Source organism: Montipora capricornis, chromosome 14 (genome assembly GCF_036669925.1).
Source record: "Montipora capricornis isolate CH-2021 chromosome 14, ASM3666992v2, whole genome shotgun sequence".
Taxonomy (NCBI): Eukaryota; Metazoa; Cnidaria; class Anthozoa; order Scleractinia; family Acroporidae; genus Montipora; species Montipora capricornis.
The window spans coordinates 29,191,454-29,206,618 of NC_090896.1; the positions used below are offsets into that span (position 1 = coordinate 29,191,454).

Below are 15,165 nucleotides of genomic sequence, written 5' to 3' on the forward strand. Positions count from 1 at the left end.
AAGCCGCACAATTGATATCCAAGGCTAAGTTGAATTACCACCAATCAAAATCAGCTCCAACACGAGTAAAAAACCCAGCGAAATGGTTTAAGTCAATCTATAGCGTCTGCGGAGCAAATGAATCTGGTTGAAAAACTGGCGATATATCATCTGAACACTTAACATTCTACTGCAGATAAAGTTCAAGACATCTTCACTAAACCATGGAGGGATCATTTTTGTTGAACCTGATGGACTACCAGATGATGCCCCGAAGTTACCAAGCACTGGACAGGTTAAGAAGTTTTGAAATCCTTCTACCTTCGTAAAACAACTGGTGTTGATAATATAAGTGCGTGGACTATAAAACGCTATCCTGAAGATTTAGCAGTTGTTATTCACGATATCTTCTGTCCAAGCATAAATGAATGGAAATATCCTAGTTTGTATAAACATGCACTAGTCAGTCCAGTACCGAAAACATTGAAACGGATCTCAGACAAATATCTGTGTTACCTTTCCTTCTTTGGTAAGGTATTGCTCCCAAGCAATGATGCCTTCAAACTCAAGGAAAATCAATATACCTTTTCACATGGTCGGTCAACTGTATCAGCTCTTATTAATATTACGCAAACAGTATTGACAACGCCCCAGGGGGTGGAAAGCAATCCATTCCCTCTTTGTTGATTTCAGCAAAGCCTTCAACATGACATGCTCGATCATTCCATCCTATTGACCAAACTAAAATCAAGACATACACGCAAACATCTGTGGCTCTGGATCCAAAGCTTCCTGGAAAATAGATCCCAACAAGTGTACTATCAACATCCAAAGCATGTCTGACAGGAGTTCCACAAGGCTCTGTAATATCACCGCTATTATTTAACATCATCTTTATAGATGACTCTGATGATTTCATACCAGAGGACTATATATAATTTTTCACGTTGTTATTGTAAGATAGTTTTGTGCTGGTATGTAGATTTCGTTGGCATGCAGGTTACATATTTATGCTAAGTAGTTAATATTTAAGGAGTTTGTCCGTTAGGAGTTGTCACTTCGACGGCATCTCCGCTTTTGATCAGTTCATTTCGGAAATTTTGTTTTTAGTTATTTTCAGTGTTTATTACTATCCTAGGGCAATTTATGTCTGATCAATAAACGAGATGCCCCCTCCTATGACTGGTATTTCTTCCTTATACTAAGACAGGTTGAAAAAAGGTGTTTCCGTTGCCGTTTTTGTAACGGTTACTTTACGGAAACCTGAATATCCGCAGACGGAATTGTAACTAACCGTTGCGGGAATCACGTGTATAAGTCATGTTTCAGTTTCTGCGGCGTCCCGTAAACGCATCCCTTATACTCACGTATCCGTTAGGTTTAATCTCTTGCGGAAACGCCAAATGCCGTCATGTTTCCGCAGCTCGTAAATCCAGAGGATAATCAATTGTGCGTTGAGTTTCCGGAACAAGGAATGCAGAAACTCAGTTGGATCGGTTTACTTTATACATCCTTTATGTTTCCGCAGAGTTCACATTCGGTGGATCATTCACAGGATTTCCTAAACGTGGAAACTTTGCTTAACTCTCCAGTTTGGAATCATATACTGTTCATTCTATCAGGTATTTCAAATGTGGAGGTTTTTGAGACAACCCTGGATCGATTTATGGATTTACAACGACCCGTTTTCGTTGATACGCAAAAATCAAGCAGATTCAGATTTAGGTGCCGTTTGGTGAGTTTTTATTTAAATAATTCTCTCCATTTGTATATAGAATATTTTCACAATAAAAAAGAGACTTCTTACAATGTATTTTCTAATTTTGATGCCTGATACTGTAACTTTTCCATTTCAATTAAATAATCATTTTAGATTTGACAAAATTCAACTTTATTTCTCATTGAAATATTATATAGTAATTAATAAATAACGTTATTATATCATATATTTTAACACTGTAACGTTTTTATTGTAACTTTTCCATTTTAACTAAATAGTCATTTTAGAATTGGCAATATTCAACCTTCTTTCTCCTTGACATAATAATTATTATATAATAACTAATTAAATAACATTATATCATAAAGTTATTTTAAAATTAGTAACGTATATTCCAAAATACATAACTCCAAGAAGTAGTTTACAGTAAGACTATTACCGTATTTACTCGAATAAGCGCCGCCCTCGAATAAGCGCCGTATCTGGGACAAAAAAGTGAGTAAGCGCCGCACCGCCGATGCGGCGCTTATTCGAGGAATTTCGGGAAAAACACTATAAAACAATTTTAAAACAGCATCGGCAATTTATTTTCCTTAAATGTGATGTTCTTTAGTTCAAAGTGACTGTATTTCTCCGCTCGGGCGGTAAGCTCTCTTTCTTTCTTTGACTGAACGTTGTAAATTGGTCCACAACGGGTTTTTTTCACCGCGTGAATTTCTCTCGTAATTCTAGATATACTATCAGTTTAGTATCAGTCCATGGGAAAATTAACAGATAGAAAGTGTACCGTTGAATAAAAATATAGAAAAAGTAAATTTGTGTTGTACATTGTTTAAATAAGCGCCGCACTTGTGGCGCGGAAAATTAAATAAGCGCCGCGGCACTTATTCGAGTAAATACGGTAAATAAGTTTATAAGAACAATATTCAAATAAAGGTCTTACTCATTTAAGACTGCATAAGATCTCATAAGGAAATCTGTAAATGTATCAAATTGCTGTATTAAAAACTAACTATATTATCTAATCTTAAAACATCTTTTTACGGTGCACTCCTTTCTTTAAGTTTAAATTAAGAAAACCTTTGCACAAAAATACCAGTTTCTCCAGTATCAGTTGTGAAGGCTGTTACTGATGATCTGGAGCTTTTTCTGGACGCACTATAACAAATGCTTACTACTCTAAATTAAAAAAATAATGATAATTCATGTATGTAAATTATTTCAAGGCATGTCACCACCCAGTACCAGTTAAGTGTAACATTAACGTTATTAAAACAAACATTGACAGGAAATGACCACCAAATAAATGTTTTAAATAGCTGGTATTTTCGTACTTGGTACCAGTACTTGGTGGACCATCCCCAAAAGTTATTGTTTAAGCCTATTCAAACCACTGAGAGGCCTTAATTAGCTTCATTAGGGAGTATCAGACTGATGCTGCAAAGGTGACTGTGATGCAAACAAAAATAGCCATAGGCTTAATATACAAGCCAGTATGTCGACACATGTACCACACTTTTTGTTATGTCACTCTGCTGTAACTGCATGCATGGCTACAAAGTGGACCTGGCTGTGACATACACCTACAAAGTACTCTATAAGAATTTCCCTACATTTGAGTTTGAATAATAATGACAAACTGCCTCATTTTACAAGCGACTCATTTTTGTGTTGCCTTTTATCTGACACTCCCAGTTTTGTTGTTAGGATAACCCAATGACTGTCTTGTAATGTCAGCAATTTTAATGAACACAGTCAAGTAAAGGTTTTCTTTTAAGAATAAAACTCTTATCACCTAGCCAATGAGGTTGTGCAAAATTAAGTTAGTTTGATCATCACAGGGTTTAACTGTCTAAAGAAGGCACGTTAAGGCACGTTAAAGCAAATCGCCACAGTGTCCTCTACTATGGTGTTAGTGGATGCAGAGTCCTGAAGAGAGTTTGTCACCGTGGTCCATCACTTTTAACTTTTTTGCACACAACACCCAAACAGTGACACCCAGTTGCCATAGTGAAGGTTACTGTAGCAATTAAATTGTTTTACACTGTAAGTCTCTTAGTGGGAATTACTGGAGTCCTGCCCATGAGGGGCAGTTTGTTGGTACCGGTCTATCTGACATGTTTTGATCAGCCTTTCTGGTTATTTTTGCAGCTGTTCTTTTTTGCCTCTTCGACTTGCAAGGCATAAAGAACAGCCTTGATGTTTCTTAACTTCGACCTCTCCCAGCGTAGTGGCTTGATGAACCTTGGTGGCGGACCACCAGTCCCCTCTTCATTGTCTTCACTTTCCTCTGAAGAAATAAACTCCACAGCATTGTGAAGGTTTAATAGAGCATTTCATTTTGGCTTTGTCATCCAGTGAAAGTTCTGCCTTATCTATCACTTCTTTGCGATACATCAATTTCTGAATATCAAAAAAGAAAAAAAAAAAACTCATTTAGCCACAGTGGCATGACTACTGTGAATAAGACATTAACATTAAATTTTACTTTTTTCTTCAACAACAGTTTACTCTGGCAAAATAGTCTCCCTGACAATGTTGCATCTTTCGATTTGGTTCTTGCTCTCTCCTCTGTGCAATTTACACTACAATCAAACCTTGCATACGGTATACATTGTAAATGGACACTGTTATCGATTAACAACATCAAAGGGGGTAGGGTACAGAAATGTATAGCACTTATGCATTCTATAAACGAGCATAGACAAACATGCAAAACATGTGTTCATGTGTTTCGTGTTTTGAAATTTACTCTTATGTCCACAAAACATGGTTTGGTTGTCCTTGGAATATTTATTTTGTCCACACTTGAAAAAGCATTTGTAGCAACCACTGCGGTTTTTCGCTGGCTCTTAAAAGCTTGAAACGATCGTCTGACAAATTTGATACAACTTCTTCTACGTACAGCTGTATCCATGAATTTTACCAGCAGGTGCAAGGCTGTTGCCTAACAGGAGCCCAGTAGCCTCGGGCTCCCAAAGAATAGCTCTGGGCTCCTTAATTTTTCACAGCAACACCTTTCACTTCATATGTTGGGCTCCTAAGTTCTCAGCGTTTAGCTCTGAGGGCCCCTTTAAAATTTTCTTAGGCAGCAGCCTTGAGGTGTCCATTCTCTAGAAACAAGGCTGCCAATCCTCCAAGTTCTCCCTTTGAGTCATTTTTATGACATCTTTTAAGACTTCCAAGAGTACAAAACAGACGACAGCACGAGCACGGTCAGCAGCCGCCATGTTTACCATGCGGATCCGCAGACAGGAAGGTTACATATAAGAGCTGGTAATAACTATTCCCAGGAGTGATCGCGTTTAAACGGCAAATGGTTGGAAAAGAATTCTTTCGGAAAACGTCAGCTGCATTAACCTAAACCGGTTTTGGTTGAAACGGTTGATCCCAATAGAACATGGCCTTAGTGTCTTTTCAAACTTTTGTATTCCGTCATTACGTAACTGCACCTGTCTGCAACATCTAGAAGCTACTAAATTAAAGGAACTTACAAAAATGCACGACTTACCTTTTATCTTGGCTTTGGGCCATTTTTTTCCCCCAAAATTTCCCCTCACTTATTTAACCAAAATATCCTCATTTTTTTGTTCTCCTCATCATCATACCTCAAAGAAATAAAGACAAAAAACATGTCAATTTTTTTAAACTATTTATTTGAAATAAAATTATATGGGTATATTGTGACAGCCTGGGTCTAAAAAAACTTAGTGAGCTTAAAGAGGCAGTTTTCTGGTTCTGAAGAAACTGAGGTGCTGCGTCAGTGGGGAAGTGAAACACAAAAATTTGGTTTCTCAACTGAGTTGATAAATAAATGTAAATTGACCACTGCACAATATTAACCACCTGACGTTTCCAGCGTTAGCCCTTCGTCAGAGCAAATCAAGGAGTTGTGGGTAGTATAAGGTTTATGTACCCTGACAACGGAAAAAAATTAACTCAAGAGTTGCTTTTGTCCTTGAATAAAGCTCTTAAACTAGTGTTTGAAGCTAAACAACAAGTTGAAGCAAAACATAATGATATCACTGTAAAATTGTCTAGTTGACCTCCTTCTGGCTTTCATAAAATTGAAGTTTCATTAACACAAGCACCATTTTGTCCACTCAAAGATGCATAAATAGAATTGCAACTTCCCACTCAAAGATGGGCGTCTCACTTGTGTCAATGAAAGTTCCTCTTCCCATCGAATAAAGCTCATATACTAGTGTTTGAAGCTAAACAACAAGTTGAAGCGAAACATAATGATATCACTATAAAATTGTCTAGTTGACCTACTTCTGGCATTCATAAAATTGGAAGTATCATTAACACAAGCACCATTTTGTCCACTCAAAGATGGATAAATGGAATTGCGACTTCCCACTCAAAGATGGGCGTCTTACTTGTGTCAATGAAGGTTCCCTCTTGCCATTGAATAAAGCTCATATACTAGTGTTTGAAGCTAAACAACAAGTTGAAGCGAAACAATGATATCACTGTAAAATTGTCTAGTTGACCTACTTCTGGAATTCATAAAATTGGAAGTATCATTAACACAAGCACCATTTTGTCCACTCAAAGATGGATAAATAGAATTGCGACTTCCCACTCAAAGATGGGCGTCTTACTTGTGTCAATGAAGGTTCCTTTTGGCATTGAATAAAGCTCATAATTATACTAGTGTTTAAAGCTAAACAACAAGTTGAAGTGAAACGTGATGATATCACTGTAAAAATTTAATTGTCTAGTTGATCTCCTTCCGGCATTTGGATAATGAAAGTATCATTGACACAAGCACCATTTTGTCTATTCAAAGATGGATAAATGGAATTGCGACTTCCCACTCAAAGATGGGTGTCTTACTTGTGTCAATGAAGATTCCTAATGCCATCGAATAAAGCTCATATACTAGTGTTTCAAGCCAAACAACTAATTGAAATGAAACGTAATGATATCACTTTAAAATTGTCTAGTTGATCTCCCTGTGGCATTCATAAAATTGGAACTTTCATTAGCACAAGCACCAGTTTGTCCACTCAAAGATGGATAAATAGAATTGCAACTTCCCACTCAAAGATGGGCGTCTTACTTGTGTCAATGAAGGTTCCTCTTGCCATCGAATAAAGCTCATATACTAGTGTTTGAAGCTAAACAACAAGTTGAAGCGAAACATGATATCACTGTAAAATTGTCTAGTTCACCTCCTTCTGGCTTTCATAAAATTGAAGTTTCATTAACACAAGCACCATTTTGTCCACTCAAAGATGGATAAATAGAATTGCAACTTCCCACTCAAAGATGGGCGTCTTACTTGTGTCAATGAAGGTTCCTCTTGCCATCGAATAAAGCTCATATACTAGTGTTTGAAGCTAAACAACAAGTTGAAGCGAAACATGATATCACTGTAAAATTGTCTAGTTCACCTCCTTCTGGCTTTCATAAAATTGAAGTTTCATTAACACAAGCACCATTTTGTCCACTCAAAGATGGATAAATAGAATTGCAACTTCCCACTCAAAGATGGGCGTCTTACTTGTGTCAATGAAGGTTCCTCTTCCCATCGAATAAAGCTCATATACTAGTGTTTGAAGCTAAACAACAAGTTAAAGCGAAACATGATATCACTGTAAAATTGTCTAGTTGACCTACTTCTGGCATTCATAAAATTGGAAGTATCATTAACACAAGCACCATTTTGTCCACTCAAAGATGGATAAATAGAATTGCAACTTCCCACTCAAAGATGGGCGTCTTACTTGTGTCAATGAAGGTTCCTCTTTCCATTGAATAAAGCTCATATACTAGTATTTGAAGCTAAACAACAAGTTGAAGCGAAACATAATGATATCACTGTAAAATTGTCTAGTTGACCTACCTCTGGCATTCATAAAATTGGAAGTATCATTAACACAAGCACCATTTTGTCCACTCAAAGATGGATAAATGGAATTGCGACTTCCCACTCAAAGATGGGCGTCTTACTTGTGTTAATGAAGGTTCCTAATGCCATCGAATAAAGCTCATAATATACTAGTGTTTGAAGCTAAACAACAAGTTGAAGCAAAACATAATGATGTCACTGTAAAATTGTCTAGTTGACCTCCTTGCATTCATAAAATTGGAAGTATCATTAACAGAAGCACCATTTTGTCCACTCAAAGATGGATAAATAGAATTGCAACTTCCCACTCAAAGATGGGCATCTTACTTACTAGTGACAACCCTGAATTAATACATGCACCATTTCATTCATTTAAAGATGGGTATCTTACTTGTGTCAATGAAGGTTGCTTTTGTTATCAAATAAATCTCTTATCCTGGTGTTTGTAGCTTAATGAAAATTTAAGAGTTGATAAATATTTCACTATAAATGATGTATGACTCTTCTTGTGCCAATGATGGTTGCTTATTATTCTCATTCAATGAACCTGTTATCTCAGTTTACAGCTCAGTTCCAAACTCTTCACTGTGGGATGATCATTATGAGAATAATATAGTTACATAAAATTATGAAACAAATTTTGCTAACCTGACATCTGTTTTAAAGCCATCAAAATCTTTTTTTTGTTTCTTTAATTCTTTATACGTCTTTCTAACTGCATCCTACAAAAACAGAATTTATAACTTCACAAAACATTTATTTCATCGGTTCTGTATATGTGGCCTAACCACACTGAATTACTGGAATGTGACAGCGCTGAAAAATGACTGCGCAGGTCACGAGCTCGCGCGTGAGAGACTGGGAAAGACAATGTGAATCCATAGCAACATATACGTAAAATGGCGGCATTTTTAAAAAACTGAAAAGCGCCGAGGTTTTCCACCTGGGATAAGACCCATTTTGCAAGGATAAGCTTGGACTTCACTCTGAAGACTGTCCAGAAACAGTTACACAAAATATCTCTTGAACACCATAGTTTCATTTCTGAACACTTGTAGAAAACTGACTACGAAGTTGGGCTTCTTGCCGCGAAAATGCTGCTCGCGCGGGTTGTGTTGTTTATGTGCGTGTGGTTGAAGGGAAGTTCCGGTGGGCGAACATGCTGGTTTCATAAAAAAACCAGAACAGGAGAAGAATGCAAAGGGAAAATAAGAAAGTTAAATATCGCAATAGCGAGGTACGTTGGTGGTACGACAGATGCTTGGGCATGCACCCTACACTGGACCAGAATTTACCGCGAATCAAATAAATTCTGTGCATGTCCACTTCCTGTGCACTCAAAGGAGCTTCATCATCAAAACATACCGGAGAGATTCTACAAAATATTCGATCGGATCGGGCAAACAGTGCGTGGCTACCGTCCTGGTGTCAGATGGTGCACCAGCTGCAGGAAATCCGCAGATGAGCTGTTCAAAAATGAACAAGATTATAGTCCTCCGAAAAAGGTAATGATTGAATGAGCTACATGTTTTTTTAATGTTTAATTTAAATTGCAAGGGAGTAGGCCTATTAAAATGCATACACATTTTTTTTTCTCAAATGCCAAAGTGCAGGCAAATCCCACAGATTTAATGAACGGTCACAGGAAACAATTCTTCCTCATCAAATAACTTTTACAAACCACAATCTTGTGATGTCAAATTTTTTTTATCTTTTACTTTCAGAGACAGACTGAAACCTCTCATTTGTCTGTAGCCAATAAAATCTCTACAGAATCGTGTGGAAATAGACAGGTATAATAAAATAAAAAAAATGAAAAATGACAAAAATAAGAAAATAAATGATAACAATAATAACGAATAGATTTCATACACTAACTAAAAGGAACGATTACAAAGAGACAGACATGATTGCCTATAAAAAATCGTATTGATCTTTTATTTGTAGGTCAATACAGCATCAAAGATTCACATCAATGACAGCCAGACAACCCTGCAAGGAAAGGAAACTACTTCAGGTATAAAATTACCTCCAAAGAGAATGTACATTGCAAAAAAAATATAACTACAGAAGTTATTGTAGTTTCAAGTTCGAGAGGTATTGTCAGCTCTTAACTTTATAATAAATTTTATGTACATTACAATTTCCAGAATTTACATTTGACCAGTTGGTTAGCAAGTGTCAAACTGCTATGTTCCACTATTATGAGACCCAGCCACAAGTACCCCTGTATGATCCAACAGTAATGAGAGAATTCTGTGAAAAAAACTCCCCTGGACTATTTGACCTGCTGCTGAGTTCAATAACACGTGACGACCAGAGGGTATCCCAAGAGAGGGAGTCCCTGCAAAGACAACGAACAGTGTCACTATTACACATTTTGGCATACTTCAGGTTTGTATTCAACTTTTTAGTTTATTTTTGGGCTTTGATGGATAAATGCAGAATTGTTACTTAAATAATGGGTCTAGTTAACCGAAATGATACAACTCAATGGTGCTTTTTGTGATTTACAATATCAAACTGTATAGAGATTGGATTATTGTAAACATGACTTGTTATGACAGTAATACAGACTGCAATACTGTGCCAATTTCAGGTCACAGAAGACATGTCAACTTCAAAAAGACAGTGGAATTTATTCATCCCTTAGTGGACTGTCCTTACAGGGCTTATCACCTGGACCAGTTTTAGGATACTCGGTGAATCCAAGGACAGTACAGAACATGAAGAAAACCATGTCCAAAGACCACAACGTTCATGTTTCTGAGCAAATACAACAAGCTCTTGCAGTAAGTAATGCTACCACATGCCAAAACAAGTTTACACCATGCAATGTAAGAACTTTGTACTTTAGACATAAAAATACAGTATTATGATCTTTTCAGACAAATAATAAAAATAATTATTCAGTGTAGTTAAATGTCATGGATTAAAATCTTTTTTGGCTTTCAGCATGACTACTTCATGGTCAACTTCTTGGATGATTATCATAACATCCACACTAAGCATGTCCCTACTGACCTCAAAAAGACAATGGTAGCCCACATGGCATCTTCCATGGTGGACATACATCCAAGAATCCCTGCAATAAAAAAGAACTATGTCAGCCCACACCGACAAGTCACTGTAACCATCAGGGGAGAAAACAAGTGTTGTCTTGGGGGAGCAGACGTTGATGCCGTTGTAAAGCTTATTACCAAAGGGCTGCAAGACATGAAAAACCATTTCATTGATCAGCTTCCAGTTGAAATGAAAAATTTAAATCCTGGCAATTTCCACAAACTGGTGAAAAATTTAAGGTATACCAGAACTACCCTTCTTTCAAAACTGAGGTTCACTCACAAGTAAAAAGATGCATTTTCATGATTATTAGCACATGATATATATCTATTACATATTTTATTTACACCATTATTATTAAGAAGTACATGTGTCAAATTATAAAAATATTCTACTATTTTTACACATTCATATCCACAACACCTTGGAACCTGCAATGCTATTTTGAGATTTTTTTGTACATGTATGTTTCCCAGGGTATACAATCAGCCAATTGATGAAGATCTTGAAACTCTACAAACATGCCAGCTTTTGGAGGAATGGGAGCAAGACTTAAAAAGCCTGAAACACTACAAGGAATCTATAGATCACATCTTGACAAAATATCCCAACATCCAAATGTACTTACAGAAAAATCTATTGCCCTTCCCAGCAGACTGGCCTGGATGGTATTACCCAAAAAAACTAATTGCAAACAATTGCAGTGGAAAATATGGATCAATTATTCCAGAACAAGGGCAGTTTCATGTTTCTCTGAATGCAGTAGAAGATACTGTTGTTATATTTAAACATTTTTTTAATAAAATGTTCTCCTATTTGTTTGGGGGAATTCTTCCAAACAGGCCTAAGCCACACCAATCATCTCTGTGTGTGACTGCAGCTTTACTGGGTTGGCTAATGGTACGTGAAAAGGTGCTTAACAAGTTTGGTCTATGCAAGAGTTACGAGTTTGTTTCAACACTATTTTTACTTGAAGATGTCATTCCACTGGTGTATTTCCAGTACCAAATATTTAGGACTGGTGACTTGGAACTGTACATGTCTGTCATGGCTCAGATGGCTATACTGTTCAATATTTGGCGTAGGAAGCATTATGACAAATCTACTTTATCTTTCCTAAGTGACTGTGACTACCAAAAAGCTTCTTTACCCAACTACTGGCAATGCAAAAAACAGTGGCTTTTCTTATTTGTGGAAAAAAAGATAGAAATATGGCATTCTCTTTTGAGAGCTCACACTCAAAGCTGCGACGATGCTACAGCTATTGAAAAAGTTGCCAAGACGTTAGCAACAAGTGGATTTCTCACAAACTTCTGCGAAACATTTGTACCAAGATATATGCGAGGGGAGTCAAGCTTTGACTATTGGATGATAGCAGGAAAATCAGCAGATTTTATGTTACAAGTGTTTTCTGAAATAGCAAAAAACTTGAAGAGAACCCATGTGGTAAGTATTGTTGAAGTGGACCAGAAAATCATCGTTACTAATTTCAGTTTTAACATTAAAACACTTTATTAATTATGCTATACACATGTAGGTTCCAGGAGATTGCACAAGCAATGGCAAATCCAAAAGCTGGCCAAAGTTTCATTTCCCAACCTTTGGGGTTACAGCCGAGTCAAAGACTATGCCCTTAGCATATAATTTGAGTAAAGACAAAGGCAAGGAGCCAAAGCTGCAACTTTGCTGTGACCTGCCCACCTGCAATAACTGTATCCAAGATGGTGATTATGTTCGTCTTGCTTGCTACCACACCTTTCATGCATCATGTTTACCAGCTGATTATTGTTGCAGTATTTGCAAAGAACCTTTGAAAGAAATGATAACAAAAAAAATTCACCAGTTCAATGAAGGATTGTTAAAAAATGGCAGCGTGGAATCAGATAGTGACTCGAGCAACTCTGAGACAGAAGACAATACAGAAAATGTAACTATGAATGCCCCAAATGATATCAATGCACGACAATACTACACCTCTGAATTTTGGGAACAGAAAGTAGATTGCACACTTGCAGCTATTGGAGACATTGATCAGCCACAACACCCTAATGCACAAGCATCCTATGCTCATTCCCAGTCACAGTCCTCAACAATCCTCTCACACTATCTTGTTCAACAGCTATCTATACATGTACATCCTGTCAGGTCTCACCAAATAACAAGCTGGCACTTCCCACCACAATATTCCCAGTCTACATTGAATGGAAGACTAGCAAGCAATGCATGTACTTTTATTGCCCTTACATTCAGCAAACTGTATTTTAGCTCACCTGAATCTCTCACTGTTAGTCAACCTCTGAGCAACACATGGGTGTACAGAGTTCTTGCAGCCATTATGATTGGCCAGCAATTTTATGACAAATTTACTAGCAACCCTGGGCAGTTCTATGGTGTTCGTGAAGCTGCCTTAAACATGGGGCAAACCAGAGCTCTTACAGGCATCACTATCTCTGCTGAATTACCTTGCAGCATAAACAAAGAGCCAGTACCATCTGCATGCTTGCCACATTATTTTGATCAAGCTCACAATATCAACAATACTGCTTGCATCTATGTTATCAATAACAAAACAGTGGCCTTTATTCCAACACAGCAAGGAATTATTCTCTTTGACAGCCATTTCCATGGAACCACTGGAGCATTTTTGGCCTTGGCTCCAGCTAATGCAGCATGGGAATTGCTGTCTTGGTTTAAGGCTGTGAGCAGGATCCCTCATAACCTGGGAACTGTAACATCTGTCAAATTCTGATTTTTCTTTCAAAACCCATTTACATGTACCCCTACATGGATATCCCGTTTTCTCAAGTAAAGTGCACGTGAATGAATGCGCCGGAGTCAGAGCTACAGTAAATAATTACAACCGTCTAAGATGCTGTAAGCCAATACATCAGACAATTCATCGAGCGAGTACCGACTAAATATCCATGTAGAACTTTTAGTTTTTGTTTCATAATTCCTGTCATTTTTCTTGACAGACCAGTACATGTTTCAAAGAGTTTTGTGTGATTGAGTTAACATAAGCAGCAAGTATTTGGCTAAAGTTTACATGTTCATATCAAAAAAATTGTTTTTCATCGTTAAAATCATTAAAAGTGAATTTTCGACTTACCTATACTGGATCTACTGCTCTTAATTCCATTAATTATTGGATTTTCCCTCAGAAGAAAACCAGATGACGTGAAGCAACCTAATGGCAGTTGAATGCGCTCACATCCATATATGCTCGAGGTAGCTCAAAACATAAACCGTTTTTGTTATATTGTCAAAGATTTCCCGGTGAAAAGAATGGACCTATGAATTTCAAAGTGTCCTGCTGACGTTGCTACGAACAAAGATTGGAAAATGAACGCGTTTCTGCTGGACAATAAAAGCCATTCTCTTCGCTTTTACACGAACTCACTTCGCAGAACCATTCATCACAATCGCGCGGAATCTTGCATTGTTTGTTTCAAACTTCGCACATGCGCAGTCATTTTTCAGCGCTGTCCTGGAATGTACGATGCATGAAAATTTGCTTCAATTACGGCTGCCAATTTCAAATGTCCCGCGGTGAACCTTTCCCAAAAGCGTTTTCTATGTGAATAAAATGCCTTCGCTACCGGCATTTTTCAAATCAAAACTGATTAATTTGTGATACAGTAAAATGCAAGAGGTTGATGAGCTTACCCCTCATTTTAAACCGACCGAATCGTAAATAATGAACACAACGATTATCGAATATGGGCGAGTCGATCGATAACACAAATCGGTCAGATGAAAAATTTTTTTTTGGATGATATATATTGATATGTCATGGAAACAGGAAAAATAAGTTTAAACTGTACTTACCGAACAACTAGGGTCTACAGTTGGCTGCATCCGTTTCTTGCTAAAAAGACTCTTTCTTGCGCTTGGCTGTTGAACACTCTGAACAAGCTCGTCCAACCGACCGTTCAGACGCTCGTTTTCTTTCCTGAGTTTTGCCAACTCATCAAGCACACTCTTCATCGGATTAGGTGTCTCATTATTATCTACCTGTCTCTGGCTCTCCTCACTCATGTTATCACTAGAATACTAACTTTTAAACGGAATAAAAGCGACAAATGCTATCAATGAAGTTTCAAAAAGGCGCGCGATTCGACCCGTACTTTGACCAAAGTCAAAACGAGGCACGCATTCGACCTTATATTTCTTTCGCTTTCAAAACGAGGCATGCCAGCATGCGGCAGAAAATCCCCAGGAACTTTCGAGCTGTTTGGGTATTTGTATCGGTCCATCAAATGGTGATTATATGCTACTTTCTGTGGATTCCTAGAAGTTTAATTTTCATACATTTTCAATTTGTAGACTGTCATTCATCGCAATAGTTGTCCGCAGGGTTCTCAATGTCCAGGTAAGTTAGAGAGATTTTCTTTACTTTATTCCTTTCTGTAATTAATACGGGGCCGGCAGCGCGTTTGAAACTTATCGCTCTCAGCGCACCCTGGATACCGCGTAGTCGATGGCGTTTGGAGTAATCCGATAGAGTATTGCTCGAATGGTGCGTTTTTCTGCTGTAAAACTC

The 15,165-nt window shown here is 37.5% G+C and overlaps 2 protein-coding genes across 4 annotated transcripts; one reads left to right on the forward strand and one right to left on the reverse strand.

Moving 5' to 3' along the window:
- Window positions 1–1,699: 1,699 nt before the first annotated feature.
- On the reverse strand, window positions 1,700–14,737 carry LOC138032086 (uncharacterized). 3 transcript variants are annotated; one of them, XR_011128259.1, is made up of 7 exons: window positions 13,732–14,072; window positions 12,324–12,430; window positions 10,584–10,644; window positions 8,925–9,903; window positions 8,208–8,281; window positions 5,211–5,307; window positions 1,700–4,102 (listed from the first exon to the last, which is right to left on the reverse strand). XR_011128259.1 is itself a non-coding variant. In XM_068879673.1 (4 exons), exons 1-3 carry the CDS (start codon window positions 14,658–14,660, stop codon window positions 5,256–5,258), a joined length of 336 nt encoding a protein of 111 aa, XP_068735774.1. In that variant the 5' UTR covers window positions 14,661–14,737; the 3' UTR covers window positions 1,700–4,102; window positions 5,211–5,255. The 3 variants fall into 3 exon arrangements, 1 of the variants encoding a protein (XP_068735774.1); XR_011128258.1 differs by having other exon boundaries at window positions 8,208–9,903; XM_068879673.1 differs by lacking the exons at window positions 8,925–9,903; window positions 10,584–10,644; window positions 12,324–12,430; window positions 13,732–14,072 and adding an exon at window positions 14,451–14,737.
- LOC138032085 (uncharacterized) lies at window positions 10,651–13,687 on the forward strand. Its single transcript, XM_068879671.1, has 2 exons — window positions 10,651–12,068; window positions 12,160–13,687. The coding sequence occupies exons 1-2, from the start codon at window positions 11,088–11,090 to the stop codon at window positions 13,369–13,371; spliced, it is 2,193 nt and encodes a 730-aa protein (XP_068735772.1). The 5' UTR covers window positions 10,651–11,087; the 3' UTR covers window positions 13,372–13,687.
- Window positions 14,738–15,165: the final 428 nt, after the last annotated feature.